General features: G+C 30.5%; 1 protein-coding gene across 1 annotated transcript; it reads right to left on the bottom strand.

Moving 5' to 3' along the window:
- Positions 1-13,395: 13,395 nt before the first annotated feature.
- LOC122610035 (transcription factor bHLH75-like) lies at positions 13,396-15,440 on the bottom strand. Its single transcript, XM_043783013.1, has 6 exons — positions 14,966-15,440; positions 14,671-14,790; positions 14,377-14,442; positions 14,190-14,258; positions 13,970-14,047; positions 13,396-13,701 (listed from the first exon to the last, which is right to left on the bottom strand). Exons 1-6 carry the CDS (start codon positions 15,362-15,364, stop codon positions 13,585-13,587), a joined length of 849 nt encoding a protein of 282 aa, XP_043638948.1. The 5' UTR covers positions 15,365-15,440; the 3' UTR covers positions 13,396-13,584.
- Between the last annotated feature and the right edge of the window lie 9,499 nt (positions 15,441-24,939).

The raw sequence follows: 24,939 nt of genomic DNA on the forward strand, positions 1-24,939 counted from the left end.
CACCCTTGCCTTTTGATACAGAGGTCATGGGTTCTATCCTCATCCCATGCAAAGGTTGGAGGGCCTTTTCTACCATTTAGGTAGAAACTGGAAGCAGCCTCTCTACTTAGGTAGAGGTAAGGTCTGCCTACATCTTAACCTCCCCCATACACCGTCGAGGTATTGGGGCTCAAAACCCGCGGAAAGCGGCACCGAGTAGTTATTTACTTACTTTTTGTTCTTGATCATGTTTCATAGATTAGTGATTATAGATGATATACATAGGGCCGCAAAGTTTCTTTCATCAGCTTGAACGTGACATGCCATGCCATGCCTTTCTAAAAGGATGTCTTTTCGGCATTACTATAGAATTATAGAATTCAAATCCATGTGTCAAGTGTTTTTAATGAAATTTGTTATAAAGTATTGCTCTTTCGTGTACAATGCGCGCATAGTGGCGAAGCTTGAAAATTTTCAGTGGGGGGTCGGGATCAAAATTTTTTTTTTCCCTAACACTATTTTTTTTTAAAAATGGGGGGTCAAAACCGAGTATATCGAAATTTTTCTACACGAAAACAATATACCCTCTATATCGTAAAAAAATTTTCAGGGGGTCGGGCGCCCCTCCCCGCCCCTTAAAAGCTACGCCTATGTGCGCGCATAATTTATAAACGTAGCTTTCAGACCTCATTTATATGGATTTTATGACAAAATAACTTCTTGTACTTCACTGATTTCGGTATGGATTGACACAAGAATGAACGAAATTGGGACCAGGACCAGACTTTTTCTCAGTTCCTAAGGTTCTTCAAAATGTTTGATCCTTTCCAGGACCGACCTGGATTCTATTTGGTTCTTGATCTAGTTTGGACAGAAGAGATTCTAAAAAGGAACTGGATACATTCTGAACCAAATATTTGGAGGTCTGGCACCAGTGAAAGATTGAAAAATATACAAATCAAAATCAATTATGTTTATAGAAAATAGTACTATATAAAAATTAAAAAGCACACGTTATTCTTAATAATAATAAAATGAAAAGAAGTGAACATAAGCATTATAGTCCTTGTCGGAACAAAACTAAAATTTGGTGGGTGTGAATTGCCAAATATTAATAAGAAAACACTCAAATGTCCCCTAATCATTCAGTCAAACAGACATGATAAATGTAATCTAATAACATAACGTGAAATTATGTCGCACATAAATACAAAAGATTATGAAACAAATGAATTAATGAAATATAGTGATGCTAATGATTGTTGGTTAATAGATAAATCAATGGTCCGTTTGTTCTTCGATTTCTTCTGATATGTTTGGTAAAACTAGTCAATAATTGTTAGATTAGTAAATAGATGGATTTATATATTGTTGTGAGATTCAACCTGCTAACATGTCAACTTGTTTGGTTTTTAACTTTTGTTCTGATTGTGTCGGGGATACTGCATTGCTTGGGGAGGGAGTGTTTGTGGTGGAGATTTGGGGAGGAGAAATGTGGATTTTTTTCTTTTTCCAAAAACAGTGAAATAGTAGGTCTTAGGTTGTTCGAGGTGTTGATAAAATAAAATAGATAAAACAGTATCGTCCTCTTCATACCAGATGTTTTTAGGATGAATGGTAAGCCATAGCCATAGATAGAGAATAGACACTTGATGATAGGCGTCTAATGAACACTACCCGCCTATGGGGTGGGGAATGATAGACAATGAATCCATGATGCCTATTTTGCTTTATTCATTCTTTTGGAGGTAAAAAAACTTTCAATTTCACACAGATAGTTCAGTAAAAAAAAGTATTTGTCAAATTGGAGGTCTTTTGTTTTTGATACTTTTTGCTTTATTTATATTTTTATCTTTTGTTATTTTCTGTTTTTTTTTTTTTAAGTGAGGAGAGGATCTAAAAAGAATAGGGATTATTACCTATAGATGTAACTAACTATAACAAAAATGTCTATGTTATGTAAAGATCTTGTAAAATGTCTTATGTAATGAACTTTCAAATTCTGGTTATTGAATGTACCCGAACATATGTGTCAACCATATAAGCTGGCACGCGTAAGTTTTTGATTGGCCAGGCACATCCAATAATCGGGATTTGAAAGTTCATTACATGACATAGACATTTACAAGATCTTTACATAACATAGACATTTTAGCATAGTTAATTACATTCATAATTAAAAAGTAACTCCCAATGCCGTCTCCATTCATAACTAATAATCCTAAAAGAATATACATGCATTCTTTACCATTGGGAAAAAGCGTGTTAATAGATGATCCCTTTTGGTAATTATGCCCGGTTAATTTTAATGCAAATAGACGTTACGCGCGTGTTTTTAAGTGTAAAAAACTTAGAGAAGTAAACATATTTTCCTAAACAATATAGAAAGAAGTGTGTGTAAATCGCATCTTGTTTTGGTAGGAATGCCTTATCGATCAACAATATCAATATATTATATTCTCCATGCATTAATCAAAAGTGAATATATATAAATGAAGCAAAATATTATTGATAACAACCTGAGGGCCGATCGAGAAGCCCATTCTCCACACTCCACAACAATATTCATGATGATGACTTATTTACGAAATGATATACTAATTCGAAACCTTGAACTTGCCCATATTAGGTAATATATCTATTTCAAAATATTAATAAGAAAAAAACTATAAAATTTTTGGTGCCTTTTCACTTTCAGAAAAGCTCTTTGCTATTACTTTAATATTTTTGTTAAAAGTATAGTCCAAATGATATTTCATTTCCACTAGAACTTCATTAATGTACAAAAACATCAAAATCAATTAAATTGTTTACGAAAATGTAATATTATTTTAGAAACTAACACCAACTAAAATGGTATATTACACCGCCACCATCATCAACCATTATGACGGTTAGTGAAGTGGCTGCTGTCATTCCTAACTGAGTCTCCTAGCCAAAAATTCTAAAATCATTATTTTAATGCATATTAATAGTATGGGTACCAATAAGAAGTAAGCCTAGTGGTATAAAAAAAATAATTGATGACCTAAGCTCTTAGTCGTTTGGCATAAAAGATATTTTCTTTAATGTATCATTTATCAATTAAGCCTAGACCCACATATGAAGTTTAAATACGCGGGTTCGATCTTTCGGGGTGCCCATATTATGTGGGGATTAGGATGAAGGTATTATACCGTCATTATATGGCTCGTACGAGGTGAGTTGATGGGTATTCAATTGTGGTATCGGGGCTAGTTTCCTTCTATTACTTTTTTAGTAATAGTATGGGTAAATTTCTAGCTACTATCAATATATACACATGTACAAGATAGAAGTTGTATTGATAAGTGATATATATGTTTTCTTTACTTTGAGAAATAACCAATTTCAGCCAATTTTATTACTTCAATAATATTTTTTTAGATTGTGTTGAATAACTATTGGAGTATTTAAATACGAAGAGAATATACGCACAAAGTAGGATCTCCTCTCACCATTCCTATTTCCTTCCGATATCTTCTTGTTCATGCATGCTCCATAGAGACAACCAACAAACTTTGGTCCAAAAGGAGTCAAAGCAAAAGGGACTTGTGCATTTGAAACAAAAGTAGTAGGCCAAAGATCTTATCTATAGTAATGGATACGTTCTTATTTTATTTGCTCTTATCTACTATCTAGTAATCTATCCCTTGAGATTAATTTCATGTCAAATGCAAAATATTACTACTCCATATTAATAACAAAAGAATTAAGAAGCAGGCCTTCAATTCGTTGAGGATATATATATATATATATATAAGGTGTGTAACTGTACATGGCCTTAAAGATTTAGGTACCTTCAAAATTTGTTATGTTTATATATATGCTCTATACTTTGAAAACTAAGTTAGATTCATACACAACTTTAGATGACTATCTTGGGCCATTAATTACTTTCTAATTTGAGGCCTCATTTTTGAAATTTTTAAGTGTATAATTAATGATATTTGTACCATAATTTTTGATATTTTTATCAATTTTATGCATTGAACAGTATAATATAAATGTAGTAAATTGTGCTAGATTAATCAAAAACAGTAGTATAATATCACTATTTTGTTACTTAACCTTTTAAGGTTTCACAAATAATTTTGGCTACCGATATATTAAGAATTGAAGTAATAAACAAAACATTTGAAAGAAGGTAATCTTAGAGCATCACAAGATGACATAAAACGACCCTAGCTAACAATATTAAATCAACGTTACATTATTGTAAAAAAATAATTATGCATTTCACCCAAAACGACTAATGCTATTTATAAATTAATTATACGTACACTTTATATATTACATCAACTTTCTAATTTATGATTATTTATATATATATATATATATATTATATATAGGGACAATTAAACAAGAACAGTCTTAAAATAAGAACGGTGAGAACACTTAAAATCATCATTTTGATGCATTAAAAGTCCATAAAACTAACATAGTGCATAACTAATTATCATTATTTAAGTGTATAACAATACATTGGCATGTCAAAATCAAGAAAATCATGTTTTTTGTTTTGTGCATCCATCTTGGATGCATATTTTTCAAAATGATGCATCCACTAAATAACGTGATTTTTTTTTATTTTGACGGATCAATGTGTTGTTAAACACTTAAATAATGATAATTAGTTATGCACTATGTTAGTTTTATGGACTTTTAATGCATCAAAATGATGTTTTTTAAGTGTTCTCACAGTTCTTATTTTAAGACTGTTCTCACCGGAGTGTTATATATATTGAAAAGTTATTTTGAGAACCCCTTTTTTTGCGAGAACCTTTGAGAACTTTTCAAATCAAGCCCAACCGATGATTGTTCTTTACATGAAAATTGTTTTTTAATTGTTTTCTGAATAACTTATGTGTAATTTTGAAGTTTATAATTGTGTGGAGACATGTCTTATCATCCGTTATACAATTATGTGGAGATTTAGATTCTTGATCACATGTGCACAAATATTGCTATGATTACATGTGATCGACTTGCATACATGTGATCATAGCAATATTCGTGCACATGTGATCAAGAATCCAAAACTGCACATAATTGTATAACGGATGATAATTCATGCTCCACACAATTATAAACTTCAAAATTAGATATAAATTATTCAGAAAACAATCAAAAAACAATTTTCGTGTAAAGAACAATCATCGGTTGGGCTTGATTTGAAAATTTCTCACAAAAAAAAGGGTTATCAAAATAGCTTTACCATATATATATATATATATATAGAGTTGAGTTATTGTGAGAACTTATTATATGTCGAGAACTACGAGAACTATTATGATCCGTTAGATGCATTTAATCAAAAGTTGAAAATGATTGGTGGCTTTTTTGTAAATATCTTGAATACAATTTAATTACCAAATCAATAAAAAATAAGAGAGGGCATAATAGGGATAGTGAAATAGTAGAAACCGTCATTGCGGATTCTTCGCTTTGAAGACTTCCTTTCACTGAACTTGCAATCTTCTTATAGATTTATTTATTATTTATATTTATTATTGATTTATATATTTATGCATTTAAATGAAGTAACTATTTATCACACGTCAAAAACTAAGTTTTGTTTTTGCAATTTGAAATCTGATGTACATTAATTTAACCTTTTTTTTGAAAATTAAAGTAAATAATTTACTAGGTATTTATTATCAATTTTATTAATTCAATAATATTCTAGCAATATAGGATTATGAACATGTTATTATATATTTTATCTTCATAAATTTATTGATATGTATACATGTTATAAGCTGTACACAAAAATATATATGTTGGCATGTACACATGTGAATAACCTTTTTAATTTGTACACATGTGAATGATTTTATTTATAAGTGTATAATAATTTTAATTGTGAAATTTTTAGCTCGTACACATGTAAATTTCGTAGGTGATAATGGGACTTGAACACATGTATGGCTCGATGTACATATTTGTTTGGCGGTCGGTTCACATGTGTTTGTGTGGTACCAATGTGTTATGACTATTTACATATAAGGTTCGGATTTTGTCATCCGTGTTTTGTCTTATGATTATTTACGTAACACCTGCTAAATGATAAGAATATGATAGTTGATGGGAAACAACTGGTTAAAAAAGTTAATCCCTATGGCTAACTATAAAAAATCATGTTATTTTTTATACACCTTTTTAGCTTATTTAATTATGTAACACCTGTTTTTGCAGACATCTTTTGGGCCTATATACTTTTGTTATTTATATTTTTCTAAGTTGAATATTTGTCATTAAGGTGTACTTTTGTTATAAGTGTTCTGGCCGTTTACGTTTATTTATAACATAAATAATTAAATCTGAATTAGATTGTAACTATTATAATAACTAATGAGCTATTTAAGGGGGTTTATTTTTATTTAATAATTAAGTAAATTATATTAAGTAAATGACAATAATATCCTTAAATAAATTAATTAAAATATAGTTCTCGCAGTTCTCAACAATTTCATGGTTCCCATTTTATCTTTTGACTATATATATATATATATATATATATATATATATCTAGCCTTAAACCAACTCTACTACTTAGTTGGGTTGGTCAGAGGGTTCTTCTAAATCCATTACGTGAGTTTCAAAAGTGAGTTTTTTCCAAAGTCTCCGGTCAGAGTCTTGAGTTTCCCAACTCAGTGTATTTTTCATGAGGAGAGAGTTGAAAGCCTAGCAAATCACTAGTTAAAATTGCCTACAACACATCTAAATCAAAACTAACATTAAAAAATAAAAATGAAAATGTCTAGAGTATATTTGCAACGTAGCTTTCCAGATATATTAATCTCATGGTAGGGCACATGGACTATCTCGCAGACAGTGTCAGTGGTTGTCAACGTTGTGAGAATAACCCTTTCCTCATTGTTAATTTGTTATTAAGCTTTTTCAATTATGACTTGGTAAAAAGAAATTAATTAAGAAGTTTATAAATTACCATCACAGGTTATCGAACTTCATCATATATCAAGTTATTCATTAATCTTTGATATATTCCAGAAAAGCTGTTAAGATGAGGTAAAAGAAATAAACATTTACAAATGTTATCAATTCTAAGTGTATAGGGATAAAGTTGGTACAAAATATATGAGAATATAACATTTTTTGATTGTACTCATTGCATACCAAGAAAGAATATGAAACTTTTCTTTTTTAAGCATGCAAATAAATAAATTAAATAATTCAGTTTTCATCAGTCACATTTTAAGGTTCTTTTATATTCTTTCTTCTTTTTATTGATCAAGGGTTTCTTTAATTTGTTTAAATGCTTGCTAATTGAGAATAGAATTACTTAATTAAAAAAAAAAGTGGAATGAGGTTCCAAAAGAGTGAGAATTTCTTTAGAGAAATATAGGTGTGTGGGTCTCACATGCATATTGCCCATCCTGAGGGCCGGAGTGGGCCAAATTCAAGCTGTTGTCTTATGGTAGGCCAATATAACACATCCATCCATTGTATCCGACTCTCGATATATCCAAGTTGCACCAATTCGAATTTAAACAATATACATTGAGAGAGACTGTAATCCACTCAATCATCAACATCTTGAATTGGCAACACCATCAAGATTTATGTGTCCAACCCCCTTCTTCTTGTGGGGATCTCTTGTTTTTTTAGACTATTAATTAACGATATACTCCGTAATTATATTCTAATATATACAGAGCTTCTAATTAACCAGAAACACAAATAGAGGACATATTTAAGCAACGTGATTTTGATCAGTGGTAAAAACCATGGTCTCCGAAACACCCCCCCCCCCCCCCCCCCCCCCCTCCATCATCAAGATATTGAGACCTAAATCCGTGGAAGACGATAGTGGGCAATTAATTAGACTTTGCAATTAGAAGACATATTTATTAGAGTGAAATGATATTTGGTGATTTTATCAATCATCCTAGGTAATTAATATTTACGAAAGCATTTTTGTTGTACTAACACGTGTTTGAAAGTGTAATGTGTACCATGCACATGATTATAGCCTATAGACTAATTAAGCTAATCTCAAAATTGGCAAGGGTCAAGGGGAAGAATCTCCTTTGGTGATATTCATATCCGTGATATGCAAATTAGTGATTTAGAGTTATCATCGTGGATTACTTTTTATTTCAAATCATGCTAGCTAGGTACACTTTTAAAGGTAATTAGGTATACTTTGATTAAACTACATACATCTCAATAAAAAAAAATACTCATATATCAAAAATAGCCAACTCACCAGTTTACTAAATTTAATACGAGCACCTTTCATGTCAAAAGGAAAGGGTTGCGTAATAATATTAAGATAACGGAAAATGATTAATCCTTCCAAACATTAGCCTAAAAATCGTTCAAAAACTATATGAATGTGACCAGTGGATTGTACATAATTTTTTCCCCTAATTTTCCCCTTTAAATTTCCACATGCCTATGAATTAGAAGGATTTTTAAGCATATAAATTAGGATGATTAATTATTCCCTAACGTACGTAAATGCTTATCATTATTTTCTGTTACTGGTTTATATATAGAAGATTTCCCCCTCAAATTAAGGTGTAGTACGTAGCATTGAGATATCAATTCGAGGATTAACTTGTGGCAATATATAGTACGTAATGTCAAAATACAAGCACATACGATTCAAATTTATTGTCCAGATATTGTAGCTTATTTATCATTACTATCAACTCTCACTCTCAAATGTCAAAGCATCTGTCGATGCTTGTAGGAGATTGAAAACCAGCTAGCTAGTCTAATTGCTGATTTTTCATGTCAACTGTATATTAAATTGAATTTTATTTTGTTATCGTGAATATATAATGGATATATAAAACATGTAATAACTAAAATAAATAAGAATAAGCATTAAACAAATCAGTAACCACTTTCTTCTTCTAAGATATAAAAATAATCACTTGAAGCTCACTATCGGGAAGACCCTACAAAAATTGATACCAAGTACAATGCACCAGAATTGAAATTTGGAATTAAGACATTAACTTATTGTAGCAATAAAGTTAGAGGGGGACAAAATCCAAATGTTTATTCCAACCACTGTATAATTCAATTTGATGGTATTTGATATCTATATATATATATTTTCATACTTTGTTTTATGAATAGCGAAGTGGTATAATATATGTATAAGTATATATCTTGTTTTTTCCTTTCATAAACGACACAATTACATATTCAATGTTGCTTTCAAAACATACGTAAATGTTGTATTAAACAATTAATCATCAATCTATATATACTTTCTTATTCGTGAAATGACAAAACAAACATCCACTTATTGTTACCTCATATAACTTCATAATTCTACTATCTAATTAAGTGTTTGTTGATACGGAAACCAATTTGTGTTTCCCCAGCAGTATCCAACTAGGTATGCTATTGTAGCTGTTTTTCATTTAAAAAAATAAAGTAAATTATGTTTAAGTATTGAAGGTTTGCCTTTAAAGTTCATTAAAAATGAGTGGTAGGACAACACCACCTATGCTTGTTGCTACACAAATGATATATTTTCCCTTGCTAATAATACTTTGAGCTGAGGTTTAATATTCAATTCTTATTCTTTTTGAACAATGATGACAAAGATATATGAGCTAAATAGAAGTAGTATCAACGAGGAAAATTTGGCAATTAGCAAGTCATTTTTTGTTTGGTCATTAGTTGGTTAGCGATTATGCAATTTTTAATATAGAGACAATTAATCTACTTATTAGTTAAGCTATTTGGCCTAAAATGCTCAGCTCATACTATATAACAAACGCAGATATGTTGTGATCAATCCAATATTTAATTCCTATTACTTAAATTCTAATAGTTTAGGATTTAGTTACTCTATCTTTCTAAACTTAGACGGTTATATTTATTCCCGTTGATAGCTAGACATATAAACATGTCATATTCAATTCTAGATATTAATAAATCTCTATACACTACTTAGCAGTGAGTTTAAATCTATGATCGTCGAAGGGAGTTACAATAGTTAGAATTGATAATAATAACTCCTTAAGCAAATTTAGGAAATAACCAAATTACCTCACGGAACAAAAATATTAAATAAAAAGCATATAACAAATTAAGTGATGCATGACTCCTGGTTAGTGAGTCGGTCAAAAACAAAAGGGATTTAGAGTCCCATTTATAACTCATTCTAATAAAGTACAAGCAAGTTAGTCATAATCCAACATCAACACAATATCCTATATGCTTAGCATGAAATTTTCGGTTTAAAGATATTATATCCCAACAGAATTATTGAGTATAATACTTTATTATCTATTTTAATTATATACTAACTCAAATACTTATCTTTATATTTATAAAATATATGCAACATTATTGATCAAAACAAAAATCTAAAACACAACTTATGTTGCTTCTCTGCCGTCAAACACAAAAACCAAAACACCATCACAACATCTAATTTTCTTAATCATCTCAATTGTCAAAGCAATCATCCTAGAGAATTCTTGGATTTTGTTATTTAAGAAGTGATCATCAATCTTTGGGTATATTACTTATCTTTTCTTTTCATATATATAAATATATCTTAATATTTATTGATCTTATATTATAAGTAACCTATTTGATGAATATATATTATGAAAAAATTTATATTAACTAATGAAAGTTTATATATAACATTTAGTTGTAGTAGTCTTTAAAATAGTAAGTTGGAATTACTTCATAATTTGGACAGATTCAGTTTGTTAACTTTGAAAGGTCATATCTTGGTCATGGAAGATAGTTAAGTCACGTTTTTGGTATCTAAAACTAAATTCAGCAAGTGTACTTTCTGGTGAAATTGGTTTCGTGTCAAAATATGAGGTTTAAGGTTGTCAAACGAATTTTATAACAAAACTGTGTAAAGCTGAGTTTTTCAAACAGATTTAGGTCGACTTCAAATAGTCATATCTTGGTCGATTTTATGAACTGGAAATTTATTTGTTTCCAGAAACATTTTTAAGATGTTGAAAGTGTACAATAAAAAATTTGGATTTTTTTGAAGCTTCGAAGGCCCTTAACTTTTATAAAATTTTTCTGCGCGCAAACGGTGAATTTTCTGACTAGTCTGTAATTATGAAATTTTTAAAAATATTTAACGTGCGAAATAAATTAAGTAAAAACTCATGTAAGTTTATAACACTCTAATGTTACAGTAGTTAAGATTTGAAAATTTGAATTGTTCGTTTCATCCAAATAAAAAATAGATAAAGTTATCAAAAATTTCAGTGAATATGAACTTGTAGAAACTAATGGTATATCATTAAAACAAATACACTATATTAAGTTATGTGACTTGTAACTTAATAATACATGACAAATAAGTTGTGAATATTTTAAAAGTAGCCATATATGTATATCACTAAATGTGGGTTACAATGGACGGTTATTGACCATGTTCATTATTGTAACTTGTTCATATATATATATATATATATATATATATATATATATGTTGTGTAGATTCCAGTGATCTTTTTGGACTTTGCACAACTACTTGTTTGTTGAGGTGAGTTTCGTGGCCCTTTTTTATTTTATTTCTTTTGCGGAAAATGATGCTCAAAAGACTTTTCATTTCTTTACTAGCTGTGCCAAAACTAGTTTGTTTTCTTGGACAAATACGTGTAATTATGAAATGTGTATGCTAGTTTGCTTGTGTTGATTCCTATGATGCAATAGATGTCTGTTGATATCTATTGAAGACTATTTATGGCAATAGATGTCTTTCGATATCTATTGAAAACTATTTACGGCAATAGATGTCTGTCGATATCTATTGAAGACTATTTAATAACTATTAATCAACTTTATACTCCAGCTGGTAGTTTGTTGATATAACAATGTGTGATTGAGTTGTTGGCAAGTGATGTGATTGAGTTGTTGGCAAGAATGATGGGGATTGTGTTGTTGGATAACTATGATGGCATTGATCAGTATTTGGATTGCATACAGGCTGCTACATGTTTATATTTACACTATTGTCCAAACCTCATTTATCATGCACATCAAATTCATTTGTATTCCTATAAACCTACGAATTCACCAACATTATGTTGACATTTTCGAGCATTCATTTTCAGGTAATAACAATGCTTAAGGAGATTGAGCATAAGGACTTTAGGAAGGCTAATAAAGAGATCCTTCATGGACTCCTAGTTGCATTTAATGATTGAACTCTATTTGCTATTTGTTACATCTTTTGCTATTTGAGGCGTGTTGCCTAGACTTATCCCGCTTGTGGGAATTACATTTATTTGGATTTCATTTAGTATAACTTTATTACAAATTCCATGTGCTATTGCTATATCTTTTCGTCATATCCTACGATTCCACCTAAGGTGGGGTGTAAGAATTAATCTACTTATTAGTTAAGCTATTTGGCCTAAAATGCTCAGCTCATGATGTGAATGAATTTTTTTTTTTTTTGAAAGGTGAATGATTTGACAACGGGTCTAGCATACGTTGTATTAACCGGGTCTAGCATACGTTGTCTAGCATACGTTGTATAAATGTCTATTTCAATATTCAATGAGGGGAAAACCCCTACTAATCCACTCAAATGCACGATGGTTAATAGGGATAAACTCTGCCCCCACAGACTTGAATTTGAGTATACCCAAGTCAAACCCTCATAAAAAGACTTAATTTTTATGTCATCCTCAAGGCTTGAACACAAAACCTTTTGTAAGTGGATGACCTTTCAACCATCGAGCATGTGAATAAAATTATAGAATAACATGCAACTTATGCTAACCAAGCCCGGGCGGAATTACTTTACATCCAGAAATGGGCCAAGGGATAGCATGGCCTACCTGGTCCGTTTGGCATAAGTGTTAAGTTTTAAAGAATAACCATGTCGTTGATCAATGTTATATACACTATACTAATACACTATATTCCCTTATAAAAATTATTAGGTGGCGTTGAAAGTTTAAAATTTCTAAGACATGCGAATTTATTTATTTGCCCCTAAACACCCCATTATTCTCTACCCCTCTTCCATATTCTATAGCTCTTTTTTTTTTGGACAAACACTCATCTCTTTTTTTGACAAACAATTAAAGAAGTAATACAGACAAAAAATTTAAGAGTCAAAAACAAGGTAATCGTGACATGAAAAACTATGTCCATGATATCTGGCCCAACACACAAGTACCATGTCCGTGAATCTTAAAAATTTAGGATGCCTGTCCTATGACTCCTATCAGTAACCAAAACTATTTGGTTTTTTTTTCAACTTTTTTTTTCCACATCTTTTTTCTTAGAAATTTACCTTTTCAAATTATTTTATTTTACACTATATTATATACTATGCTACGAGGCTAGCTACGAGCTAATTTAAATATGGTTTTAAGTTTAAACACGGATATAGAATAAAAACATCATAAGTAGATGCAATCCAAACTTTGCTTTTATTTCAGCAAGTGTGTAAATGTTATACATTTTGTATGTATATAGTAACCATCATACAACTATTCAAAAAAATTAAGAAAAGTAACAAAAATACAAGATGTGTGTATATCTATATATGAAAGTATGTATGAAACAATTAATATGGATGGATGGATGGATCTTGTATCATGTTGTAGTATGGTATGGTAGTGAAGGATAACAGCCAAAACTTGAGTCAACTTGACCAATCTCTTCTCTCTCTTGTGCTCTCTGCAATTTCAGCCCCTCAATAACATTTCCCAGCTGCAATGATCAATCCAATTTTGTCTTTAATCACCAAATATATATATTTTATTATATTATGTGCCATGCAACTATTATAAAATATTCCATCTTCCAAATATATGTTTGTTTGTAAGTAATGATACATACATACATATATATGTTTTTTTTTTAAATCAAATGTATATATGATACTATAATATATTTTCAAGAAGCTAGACAAAAATGTGTGGCCACATATACTGTATTAATTAATTTGTATAAGCTAATTATATTATTATATATATACCTGAAATGCATCAACATTCATTGAGTCTGAATCGAAGTCGTGAAATCTGCTTGCTTCTGTGAGTTTCATCGAAAGAAACTGAAAAACACATATATTCGGTCGAACCTTTAATTAATTAATTACATATAAGTAGTTGTTAATGAAATATATTATAACTTAATTAATTTGGTCTTATAATACATACGAGTATTAATTAGTTCCTAAATATTGATGAACTCACCTCCACCTGATTCTGCAAAGACTGCACGTAGTTGATTATCTCATCCAACATCACTGCCATGCCCATTGACTGTAAATATACTCAAGTTTATTAATCAATCATCATAAAAAATCAGTTTTTATATATATTAGGTACAATTTTTAATAATGTACCCAAAGAGAAAATTTGTTTTGAAATTAATTACTACCTTGTAACAACCGGGCACTATGTCTTGTAAGCATTTTAAACGCTCGTTAATTTTCCCTCTTCTAACCTGTCCAGTTCATGGAGCAAGCGTGAGTACGTCGTTTTCGTGAACTAATTAATGATAATTAAATTTAACGTTAATTTAGAGTCCTGTTATACGCCCAAAATGTATGATGTCATAGAGTTGTTTTTCTTTTAAATTTTCTTGATATTGGAAATTTGTTTAATTAGTGATAAATATATTGTTAAATTGCATGCTATATAAAAATGAATTTGAATAATTAAGCTTAATTACCCTTTCTGCTATACTGTGACTATCAGTTGCTTGGCCCCTTCTAGCTCTAACGTGTACCACATCCTTTGGTGTTTCTCCATTCTCACTAACTTTTACTTTCTTGCCCTTTCCTGATGAACTCTATTATTAAATTAAAAAAAAAAAGTTATTAGTAAAAGCAAGTCCTGAAAAAGAGAGTGACATATATGGTCTTTTTGTTACATAAAAGTTAATAATAATTTACTACAATTAATTGTATGCAAATTAATTAAGTTACTTTGAGCAAAAAAATATGTTTAGCTAGCTAGTACGTTACCTGAGAGTACTTTCTCTCATCAATCTCACTAATGCAATGAGATGACGAATTGCCCGAACTACTTGCTGAGACGACATCCATTGCTTTTCTCTTCCCAATTACGACGTTCCCCATAGGAATAACCGGCTCTGGAATCATCATGACGTTCTTCATTTCATGTTGAAAAAGCGGTTGAAAGCTTTGAACTAGTTGATGATGATGCTCATATGATGGTAGTACTAATTGTTGTGCGTAAAAATTGTCGTTTGATAACCCCATTAAGGTTTGAGAAGTTATAATGTTTTGGTTATCATATTGGATTGGAAATTGTTGGTCAAGTAATTCCATGTTTTGATGATCACTATCTATGAATGAATATGAAGGTTTAAAACTATGGATACTTGATGTAAAACCCTCCATATTTGATAATATGAATATGAATATTTTTTTGTAATACGAAAGCTTAATTTTAGATTTGCACAAGAGGGTTTTCTTTGCAACTTGACTATGGTTGCTCTTTCTAGCTATATATATATGCTTAATTGACTTTGTCTCTTTGTTTCATTTCCCTTTTTATGCAAATTTTATTTTTCTCTTTTTCTCTTTTTTTCTTTTGTATTTTTTTGTTTTTGATTTTTTTTAGCAAAAAAGTAGAGAGGAGATCGAATCATATATATTTTATCCCTACATACAACTTTTCAACGATGGTGATGCATGGATTAGAGTGTTATTAAGCTACATGATGACAGTTCAATTCCAATCAAAATAAAATAGAGAAATATGATATATTTACATAAAGGTTTATAAATATTATATGATCATTATGTTTTAAACAAGCAAGAGAGTTGTACCAAATTATTAACATCTTTGTCTTTAATTAATCGGAGAGGGGGATATGGTCATATGGGTTTGATTTTTAATTCTTGCAAGTCGGAAATCATTTTCTATCTTAGATATAACATATAAGCATTAAGCTACATAGCTTAATCTTTCTCATACACCGTCAAAGATGCTATTTTGGATTCATAAATAATGGATGACGGTGTTAGTAGGAGTTAGTTTCTTATTATATGTTTTATAAGAAAAGTAGTTAAGATTAATTATAATCATTAAAGTTCCAACGCGTTATTATTCCTTAAGAAATTTTCTCAAAGATGTGATAATTAATTAATTAATTTGTGAACATATTTATATATCGTTTACATGTTTCTCAATATGCACGCAATGTTTTGTCGTCATAAGTTATAGATCAATTAAGTTTGGTATATGGTTAATGTTTTAGTAATCAACTATTCAACTTATCATCAAACTTATTTTTAATTAAACCATGCATCGTGCGGATATTGACCTAGCTAGTTATTCATATGGTAAATTACTCAACATATTAGATTAATTTGTTAATAAAAGCAAAACACAATATGTCTTTGGTTTATCAAGTTTAAAGTAAGATAGGAGTACTACTTTTACACTTGCAATCGGTAAATTAAATCTGGCGTCCTTAATTATTCAACCTTAGTTTCTTGGTTGAGCCATTAAGCGATTATTTAATCAAACATCATTTTTCATCTCCATGGGTACCAATTCTAGTATTAATGAAAATGAATATTCACCTTCTTCAAAAATAGACTCACAGATGGCATATTGATAACCATCCTACAAAGTAACATTGATACTTAATTAAGTATGGTCGTGGTTTTGAAACATGAAAGTGTTGACATGCATGTCGGTAATTTAAAGAACTGTATGTGGATGGTTACGGTCTTGTTATCCAAAAAGAATGGAATTTAATTAAAGACTAGAAAAAGAATAGGCTAAAGAAGACCACGTGGAAATTCCAGCTTCTTTGGTTGTGTTCCCTTGGTAGGGTCTAATTTCAGGAGTTATATCCATATATAACATGGTCCCATCACTTGTTACTTATTGTATAATTGTAACATATACTACTAATATATTGGTAGCCCATCAAAAGCAAATTGGAAAATGATTATATTATTGCGGTCTCTGGTCACTAATCAAATATATAGTTGGTGGGTTGTTCTTTTTCATTAAAGTTTAATGTTCTAATGCATGTATCCATATGTGTGATATGTATATGAAGTGGTTTTGGTCACAAATCTCTAATGGATTTCAATGTAATCAGCAAAGAGATTTGCTTAGGGATGTATATGGGACCATGTTAGAGATATATTGCTTGGTTTGATCATTTCCTTTCGAGCAAATTCCATGGAAAGCTCTTCTTTAATAGTTTTGGACTTTGTCGTAACATACTTTTCATTAAGCTATAAACGAACTCAACGTTTGACGAACAATTTATGAACCGTTAGACGTGAAATTCGTTAATGCACAACAAACCAGTTTCTTTAATATATTTAAGAAACATGTTTACAATTCTCTGTTCGTTGAACTATTTGTTAAGCTAAATGAACGAATATATGTCAAACCTTTTATATGTTCATTTAGTTCGTTTACATCCATATATATATAGGGGACAATCAAATAAGAACAGTTTTAAAATGAGAACGGTGAAAACACTTAATGAAAACATTATTTTGATGCATTAAAAGTCCACAAATCTAACATAGTGCTTAACTAATTATCATTATTTAAGTGTTTAACAATACATTGATCCGTCAAAATCGAAAAAATCACGTTTTTTGATGGATGCATTATTTTGAAGAATATGCATCCAAGATGGATGCAATGATTTTCTTGATTTTGATAGGCCAATGTGTTATTATACACTTAAATAATGATAATTAGTTAAGCACTATGTTAGTTTTATGGACTTTTAATGCATCAAAATGATATTTTTTAAGTGTTCTCACCGTTCTTATTTTAAGACTGTTCTCATTTGAGTGTTACTATATATATATATATATATATATATATATACTTCCCATTAAGCTTTATAGCATAATTGCACTCATGTGTCTATCTAGTATCTACACTTGGTTTATACTAAAGCGAGCGAATTGTTACATTATAATTCTTGCAAAAGTTGTCAGGACAAATTCCAGATCTTGTGATCCTTTGGATTGATTGATCGTTCCCAAAAATCAGCTTCGAACCATAAACATCTATCTTTGGATACTACTTTAGGATTAAAGGTGTAATGTCAAGAAGTTCTTTTTGACAAATTTTGGCAACAAAATTGAACCAATCAACACGCGATCCGTGCCAAATGTTGTCAATATTGCAAAACCTTTGACCTGAATACATGAACATTTGATTAACAAACATGAACATTTAGTTGGAAAACAACAACTTATATATGGTTAGAAAATAAATAACTTTTGATATGAAAACATGAACTTATGGCCGGAAAACTTTAAATCAAAAGTAAACATTAGGCTTAGAAATTGGGGGTTTGGAATTCGGAATTCGTAGACGCCATGCCTGCCAAGTGCCAACCAGAAGGTTTACCCAGCTAGCCAAGATACGCCACAGATCATCTAAGTTCCAATTTTCAAAATTTTCTTATAATCATCGCTCTTTGAGCGTTAACCTGCAACACTATAACGAAATAAAATTCCTTGCAACGCTACTGCAATATTAACACTACTAAACTTATCACATAGTAATTAACGACACTATTAAACATCAAATATACATAAACAGTAAGCATATAGAAATATAAGCAACAACGTACAGTATCATATAGCCGCAACAAAAGCCGGAAACCCCAAAAACGGGGTCGGAGACAAGGAGTTGCAAACCCCAAAACCGACAACTCTGAAAACCACCAAACGAAAAAAAAAAACAAAAGGATCACTAAAAAAAAAGGAGTTTCAGATCTCGACGGAATAATAAGAGTGAGCGTTGGGGAGCATCATAGCATCGCTTTCCGGGTGATCGATTATAGCAATAATGGGAGAAAAATACACAATATTAGTCTCAAAATAAAAAAGTCTAAATTAAAAGGTTTGTTTTCAGCGTAACAGTAATATGGCACAACAACCAACATAAATAACAATCACGTAGCCGCTCGCACATAGAGCCGATATATAAAGTCGATGATAGTTGCCATTTTTTGCCAGTGGGAGAAAGGAAACCGGTGTGTCGAAATATGGAAACCGATGGAAAAAACCGCTTATTACGTACAGCTTTGACCCTTATAGACTCTAGGACATGTTTAAAAGTAAAATCTAGTGAACTCGATCATGAAACTTAGATAATGAAACATTGACACGTGTTTCTTTGCAAAAATCACAAGAATATACCTTGCTAATTACTTTCATTTTCATAAGTCTACTTCTGGTCTTCTATGACAAAATATCAAGAAAACATCTAAGGTTATGCTTTTCATTATGTTTCCTTCATCATATGTTGATAACACATTAACTTGTCTTCGATAGAGTTCTAGACACGTCCCGTCGTGCATCACAATTTAAGCATGTTTTGATATTATACTCAATCACATATGTAGAGTGTACGTCCCTAATCGACTTATAGATGTGGCCTCTATAATCGATTGCAACTACACCTACTATATATATATGCTTCCATCATCACAAACATAATGTCCCTATACGTTGACTGCGGAGGATTTGTCACAAACAAATACCATCTCCAACACCATGTATATCACAAGACGCAAACCCACATTGCTCGAAAACTCCAAAACATTAGAAGTACGTATCTAAAACGAAGTTAAACACCTCTTCGACATATCAATTCCAAGTGATCGATATATACCTGATTTATGCGCAGAATTAATCGATCTCATCTGGAAACAAAAAAGTGTGTTCGTGTTTTTATTCAATTATTAAGCAATTAGTAGATTGACTTTAGATGAAAAAAAGATTAAATTTAGATTATTGGGAGTAGTTCATAATGGTACGATTCTATATTATATATTCAACTACGCAATTCCAGAATGAACGAATTTCTTCTATTATTAACATTCAGCTACCTTTAGGTATGGATATACTAGCCTAAATCATTATAGGCAAAATGTTCAAAAAAAACAAAGGGCCTAATTAGTCCAGGGCTTATTATTGTGAGGGGCCCAAAGTTTTGGTCTAACTTCTTAATTATATGGGTTAGCCCAAAAACGCATGGTCCAATTCAATTACTTCTCCCCTAACAATATAATATAAGATAATTTTGTTAGATCAAAAACCTACTAGTTTGTTAGATACTTATTACATTTGTCAAATTTTTCATCCCTTCGATTTTGAACTTTAAGGTAATTCTTTTTATATTTATTACTAGTTCTAATACCCATACGATATACGGTAACTATATAGATTGTATCATAAGAAATTCGAATATGTCTCATACATGATTCGTGAGTATGAAATAAATTGTAGTTAAACTAAACCGATCAAAGTTAAATTATACTTCGTAATAAACAGTACTGATAAATATAATATATCTCTAGTTAGACTTTTAAATTTATCTTAAATTTTTATAATCACATCAAAATCGGAACTTGTAAACATAATGGATGACGACAAATAGCCTTGTGATTTTGGATCGTAAACTCAAAATTTTGATATCTTCATGTTAATAACTAATTATAAGCAATAGGAGTTAGAAGAATAAATAGAGAAAAAAAAAATTTATTAATAAGAAAACGATTAATCAAATAAGGTTATAATGTCTTTTGTATAATAAGCCAGGAGTTGGAGTTTAATAATAAATCTAATAAGGAATTTGAATCTATATACAATTAAAAAAGTTAATTTAATAAAATAAAACAACTAAAAGGACATGTGTCAATCAAGGATTACGTCACGTGTCGTTTGAAAAACATCACAATCATGTTTTAATTTATTGGTAGATTTTGTTTAAAAATCTTTAACTTTTATTTATATATATATTAAAAGACAACTGATCAAAGCTCAATTAAACAATCAAAACTCTCAATTTCTTTAAATTAAATTATTCAACATGTAACTAAATTAGGTTATTTAATAATAATAATAATAATAGATAGGTAAACTTACGAAACTTTATCATAGAAAATATAAGTCTTATCTAAACAACTTATAATAATTATCTCGAAACAAATGAGATATCAGTAAATTTCAAAGAGTTCGCAAATTACGATGGATAAACACTAAAATACACAATTAAACACTAATGATTAAGACATAATCATTTGTTGTAGTGTTTGAATATGATGATTTGGTTAATATGTTGTAGTCTTTGTAGAACTTACCTTTGGATGATACGAGTACAAATGGATATATAGGATTTGGACTCTTGGAAAGACAAATTAGAAAATTGGACATATTTGATGGGCTGCTACTTTGGGCTGATTTATAATGCAAATGATGGGTTGCTGTTCGATTTCTGTAGAAGAGTGAGCCAATCAGCCACATTGCCACCAGCCCACCACACACACTGACACACATACGCGCCTGTAAATTGTACTCGTAAATCATATCTCGCTTTGGGTGTTATGCATTATTATTGTTTACCAAAATTTGTACAAGCACACATTCAGCCACAATACAATTATTTGTACATACATACACCATTTACAGTAATCCATTATATCTATTCTTTTTACGCATTTGTTAAATCGATTATAAATGTGACAATATATCTTCCATTCTCTTTAAAAATTTACTAGATATATTATTTCAACTTCATTCTTTTTCGTTCAATCAAATTAAACCCAAGAACACCTCCAAGTAATCAATAAATTAAATACCTATATCCCACTTGTTTGATGGCCAGAAGAAAGAGCCGCTGGAGAGATCGAAGCCACTTCAAACATAGAAGAATTAAGCGCAGCACTAGAGATCCAGCAAGCCACTGTGTATGTAGAAGAAAGAAGAGCACCACTAGAGATAGAAGCCTCTGCATAATATCAGTAATGTAGAGATATCCAAGGTTGGCATACAATTAGTCATGGGCGGTACCACATGGGGGGCAAAGGGGGCAATTGCCCCCCTAAAAATTTAGATTTTGTCATGTATTTTCAAATTTTTCATCGATTTTAAAAAATTTCTTATAGGTTTTTAACACTTTGACCCCTTTTATATTTATATTTCACGGATTTTTTACTTTTGCCCCCTCTGAGATTTTTTTCTGGTACCGCCTCTGCAATTAGTCGAGTATGTCAACTTTGGAATAACTAACAGTACCACTATATCTCAAGCTAGTTCGCGGGGTTTGAAACAATAGGCATACCAGAAGATCAAGTGAAGTTGTTTCAAAAACGCTCAAGCAAGGGACATATGTGGGTAGTAGTCTATGTGGATTTCAAAAGGCATGTTAATTATATGCAGAATAGATTAATTACAACTTATCAGACTTAGAAGGATATGTATTATTTCTGGTGTAATTTCCTTGGACTTAGAATGTATATCAGTTAGCGATTAGTAATCACGAGATTACTCTAATGTTATATTTTTGCGAATTTTCATTGTAGGTTTTTTTTTTTTTTCCCATTTTGGTATAACTTTTGGCCTTTCTTTTTAGTATAAACGAAATATGTCACTTAGAGACATCTTAATTATTGTGTATGATAACATGAAAAATTTATAACGTCTTTTTAGAAATCTTATAAAGTTCGGAATAATAACTCGGCGTTGATACATTTAATGAGAAAATTAGAGGTTATCCAAAACACATGTTAGTCATCATAAAAGGTGAATAAGAAATTATACCTATAACTTTGGGCACTGCAGTTATCGTGTACGGTAAAATGTAAAATTGATAATGTTTTTTCAGAAATATTATAAAGTTTGAAGAAATAACTTGGTGATGATCCCTTTAATGAGAAAATTGACCGTTATCCAAAACATATGTTATTATCATAAAAGATGTTATTATCAGTAAAGGTAAAAGAAAAATGAAATCTATAACTTTATATGATAGATTGTAAAAAAAAAAAAAAAAAAACTTAACAAAAGACGGTTATTATAAATTGTGAAAAAAAAAAAAATTTAGAACATGATGTTTTTAACAAAGAAAATTGTAACACCCAAGATTTTTAAGATAAATAAATTATCTTTTTTTTTTGTAGTTGTAACATTAAAATGATTTTCTAATATTTTATTTGTAGATATAAGGTTAATTTAATTAGAATTTTAATGGATAGCGGATATTTTACCCATCAAAACTTGTGAGAGACGTGGCATCAGGAGATGTCAGCCACCTCTTTTTCTTAAACCCATCTTTCATTTTATTCATTCTATTAACTCTCATTTCATTTCAATTTCAATTCTCATGTATATAATTCTAATAAAACCAAATCCTTCAAATTAATATAATAATCTTCTTGTATCCTAACAATTAAAAGTGAGGGTTTTGATAGGTGATTAGGGGCAGAAATTTACAAGAAAAAGAAGAGGAGGAAATTGAGATTTCCATTTCTATTTAGTTGTTATTCACTCAAGTTGTAGATTCATGGTTATTCAAATGGTAAATTAGGGTTCTTATTACCTAATTGATTTGGGGGTGCTTGGTTCAAGATTTAAAAGAGAAGAAAATAATTTAGTATGTGATTACACGTCATCCCTTTGTTGATTTCACCAAAATTTGAAGGTATTTCTAATTCATTTGATTGTTTAAATTAGGGTTCTTGATATAATAGTTTGGGGATTTTGGGTAAAGAGTATTTTGCTTTAGGTTAAATTAGGACCAAGCAAGATTGTTTGTAATTTTTTATCTTAATTTGAATAAATTTGTTGTCATTGAGTTGAATAGTTGGTTTTAATGTTGACTTTGTAGTGACTTTCATAGTCAAAGAATGAAAACGATGATTTCAATGATTTTTGGGTAAGGATGTTTTATGACCATATTATTATGATTATGAAAATGGATTTGATATGTTTGATTAACTTTTTATGAAAAGACATATGAAAATTTTGTTGTGGCCATATTTGCTAGAGTTGAAAATTAGATGAAAATGGTGATTTTAGTATTAAAATGAGATTTGAAAATGAGTCAACTCAAAGATAGTATGGGTTTGAATTGGGTAAAAGAATGCTAGTGAATTGTTTGTACTTGGCTATGACTAGATAGCCTTGAATATGATGGACGACCTTATATGTGATTTGTAATTTGATTTGCTAGATTGAAAGCTTGTAATTTGCGTTCTTGTGGTCATCATGATTTTGATTGTGGTCGCGGAGGAGGTGAGTATTCTTGCATACCTTTATATATGTGTCGGGTCGATTACCATATGATGGTAGATTCCGTGTGTGATAATCGATTTGGTGACTGGTGTTAAGCCCAATTTCGGGCATTGTGATTATGAGGCCTAAGAACTTCTTGATATGATATATATGAGGCCTAAGAACCTCTTGTGAATGAAGCCTAAGAACCTCTTGTGTATGGGACCTAAGAATCCCAAGATTGTTGATATTGATTGAGTTGATATTGCTTATATGGATCCATGTAATGCATTAAAGTACAAAGGTGAGCATGTAGATATGGTACGACGGTGCCATAGGCTACATGTAATAGTCCTTTGTGTGTTGCCATCCTTCGTCTGTATAAACGTATGCAAGATTATTCACTAAACTTTGCTTACTTTTTAGTTGTTACCTGTTTTATAGATTGTCCCGGAAATGGAAACACAAGGCAAGTACTTGAAGTTTGAAGTTGAGTTTTGGATATTGAATGTATTAGCTAAAGGCGAAAAATGGTAATGTGAATAGGACCCGTAGTGGCCCCTTTCAACCCTTGGCTCTTGATATGGTTTTCGTGTCATTTGTATAAATATAGTAACGGCAAGTAGTTGAGTCAAGTTTTGAAATTGTAAGAAATGTGTATTGTTATGATGGTCAAATAAATGCATTTTGGCAACTTGGGTAAATGACCCGTTTGGTCGTTTGAATAGGGAATTGAAGTGCTTGATGAAGTAAAAGTCTGTCATATGTTGAGTTATGTGTTTTCAACCATTATGGTGTTTTGGTTCATGTGTTTTAGGTCAAATGATTGTGAAATGGTGATTAAACGTGTGCAGTAAGAGTACAGACGCAAGCACAGCTTACTGTGCTCAATGTCTGCAGTTTTTTCGTTTTGGTGTT

Source organism: Erigeron canadensis, chromosome 1, assembly GCF_010389155.1.
Source record: "Erigeron canadensis isolate Cc75 chromosome 1, C_canadensis_v1, whole genome shotgun sequence".
Classification (NCBI taxonomy): Eukaryota; Viridiplantae; Streptophyta; class Magnoliopsida; order Asterales; family Asteraceae; genus Erigeron; species Erigeron canadensis.

Bases quoted from the DNA above. Each gene is read 5' to 3' on its own strand.
- LOC122610035 (XM_043783013.1), bottom strand. From the start codon at position 15,364: ATGGAGGGTTTTACATCAAGTATCCATAGTTTTAAACCTTCATATTCA. The intron at 14,443-14,670 runs GTAATTAAGCTT...TGAACTGGACAG, and splicing joins GTCACAGTATAGCAGAAAGG to GTTAGAAGAGGGAAAATTAA. The intron at 13,702-13,969 runs GTATATATATAA...TGATCATTGCAG, and splicing joins TGAATGTTGATGCATTTCAG to CTGGGAAATGTTATTGAGGG.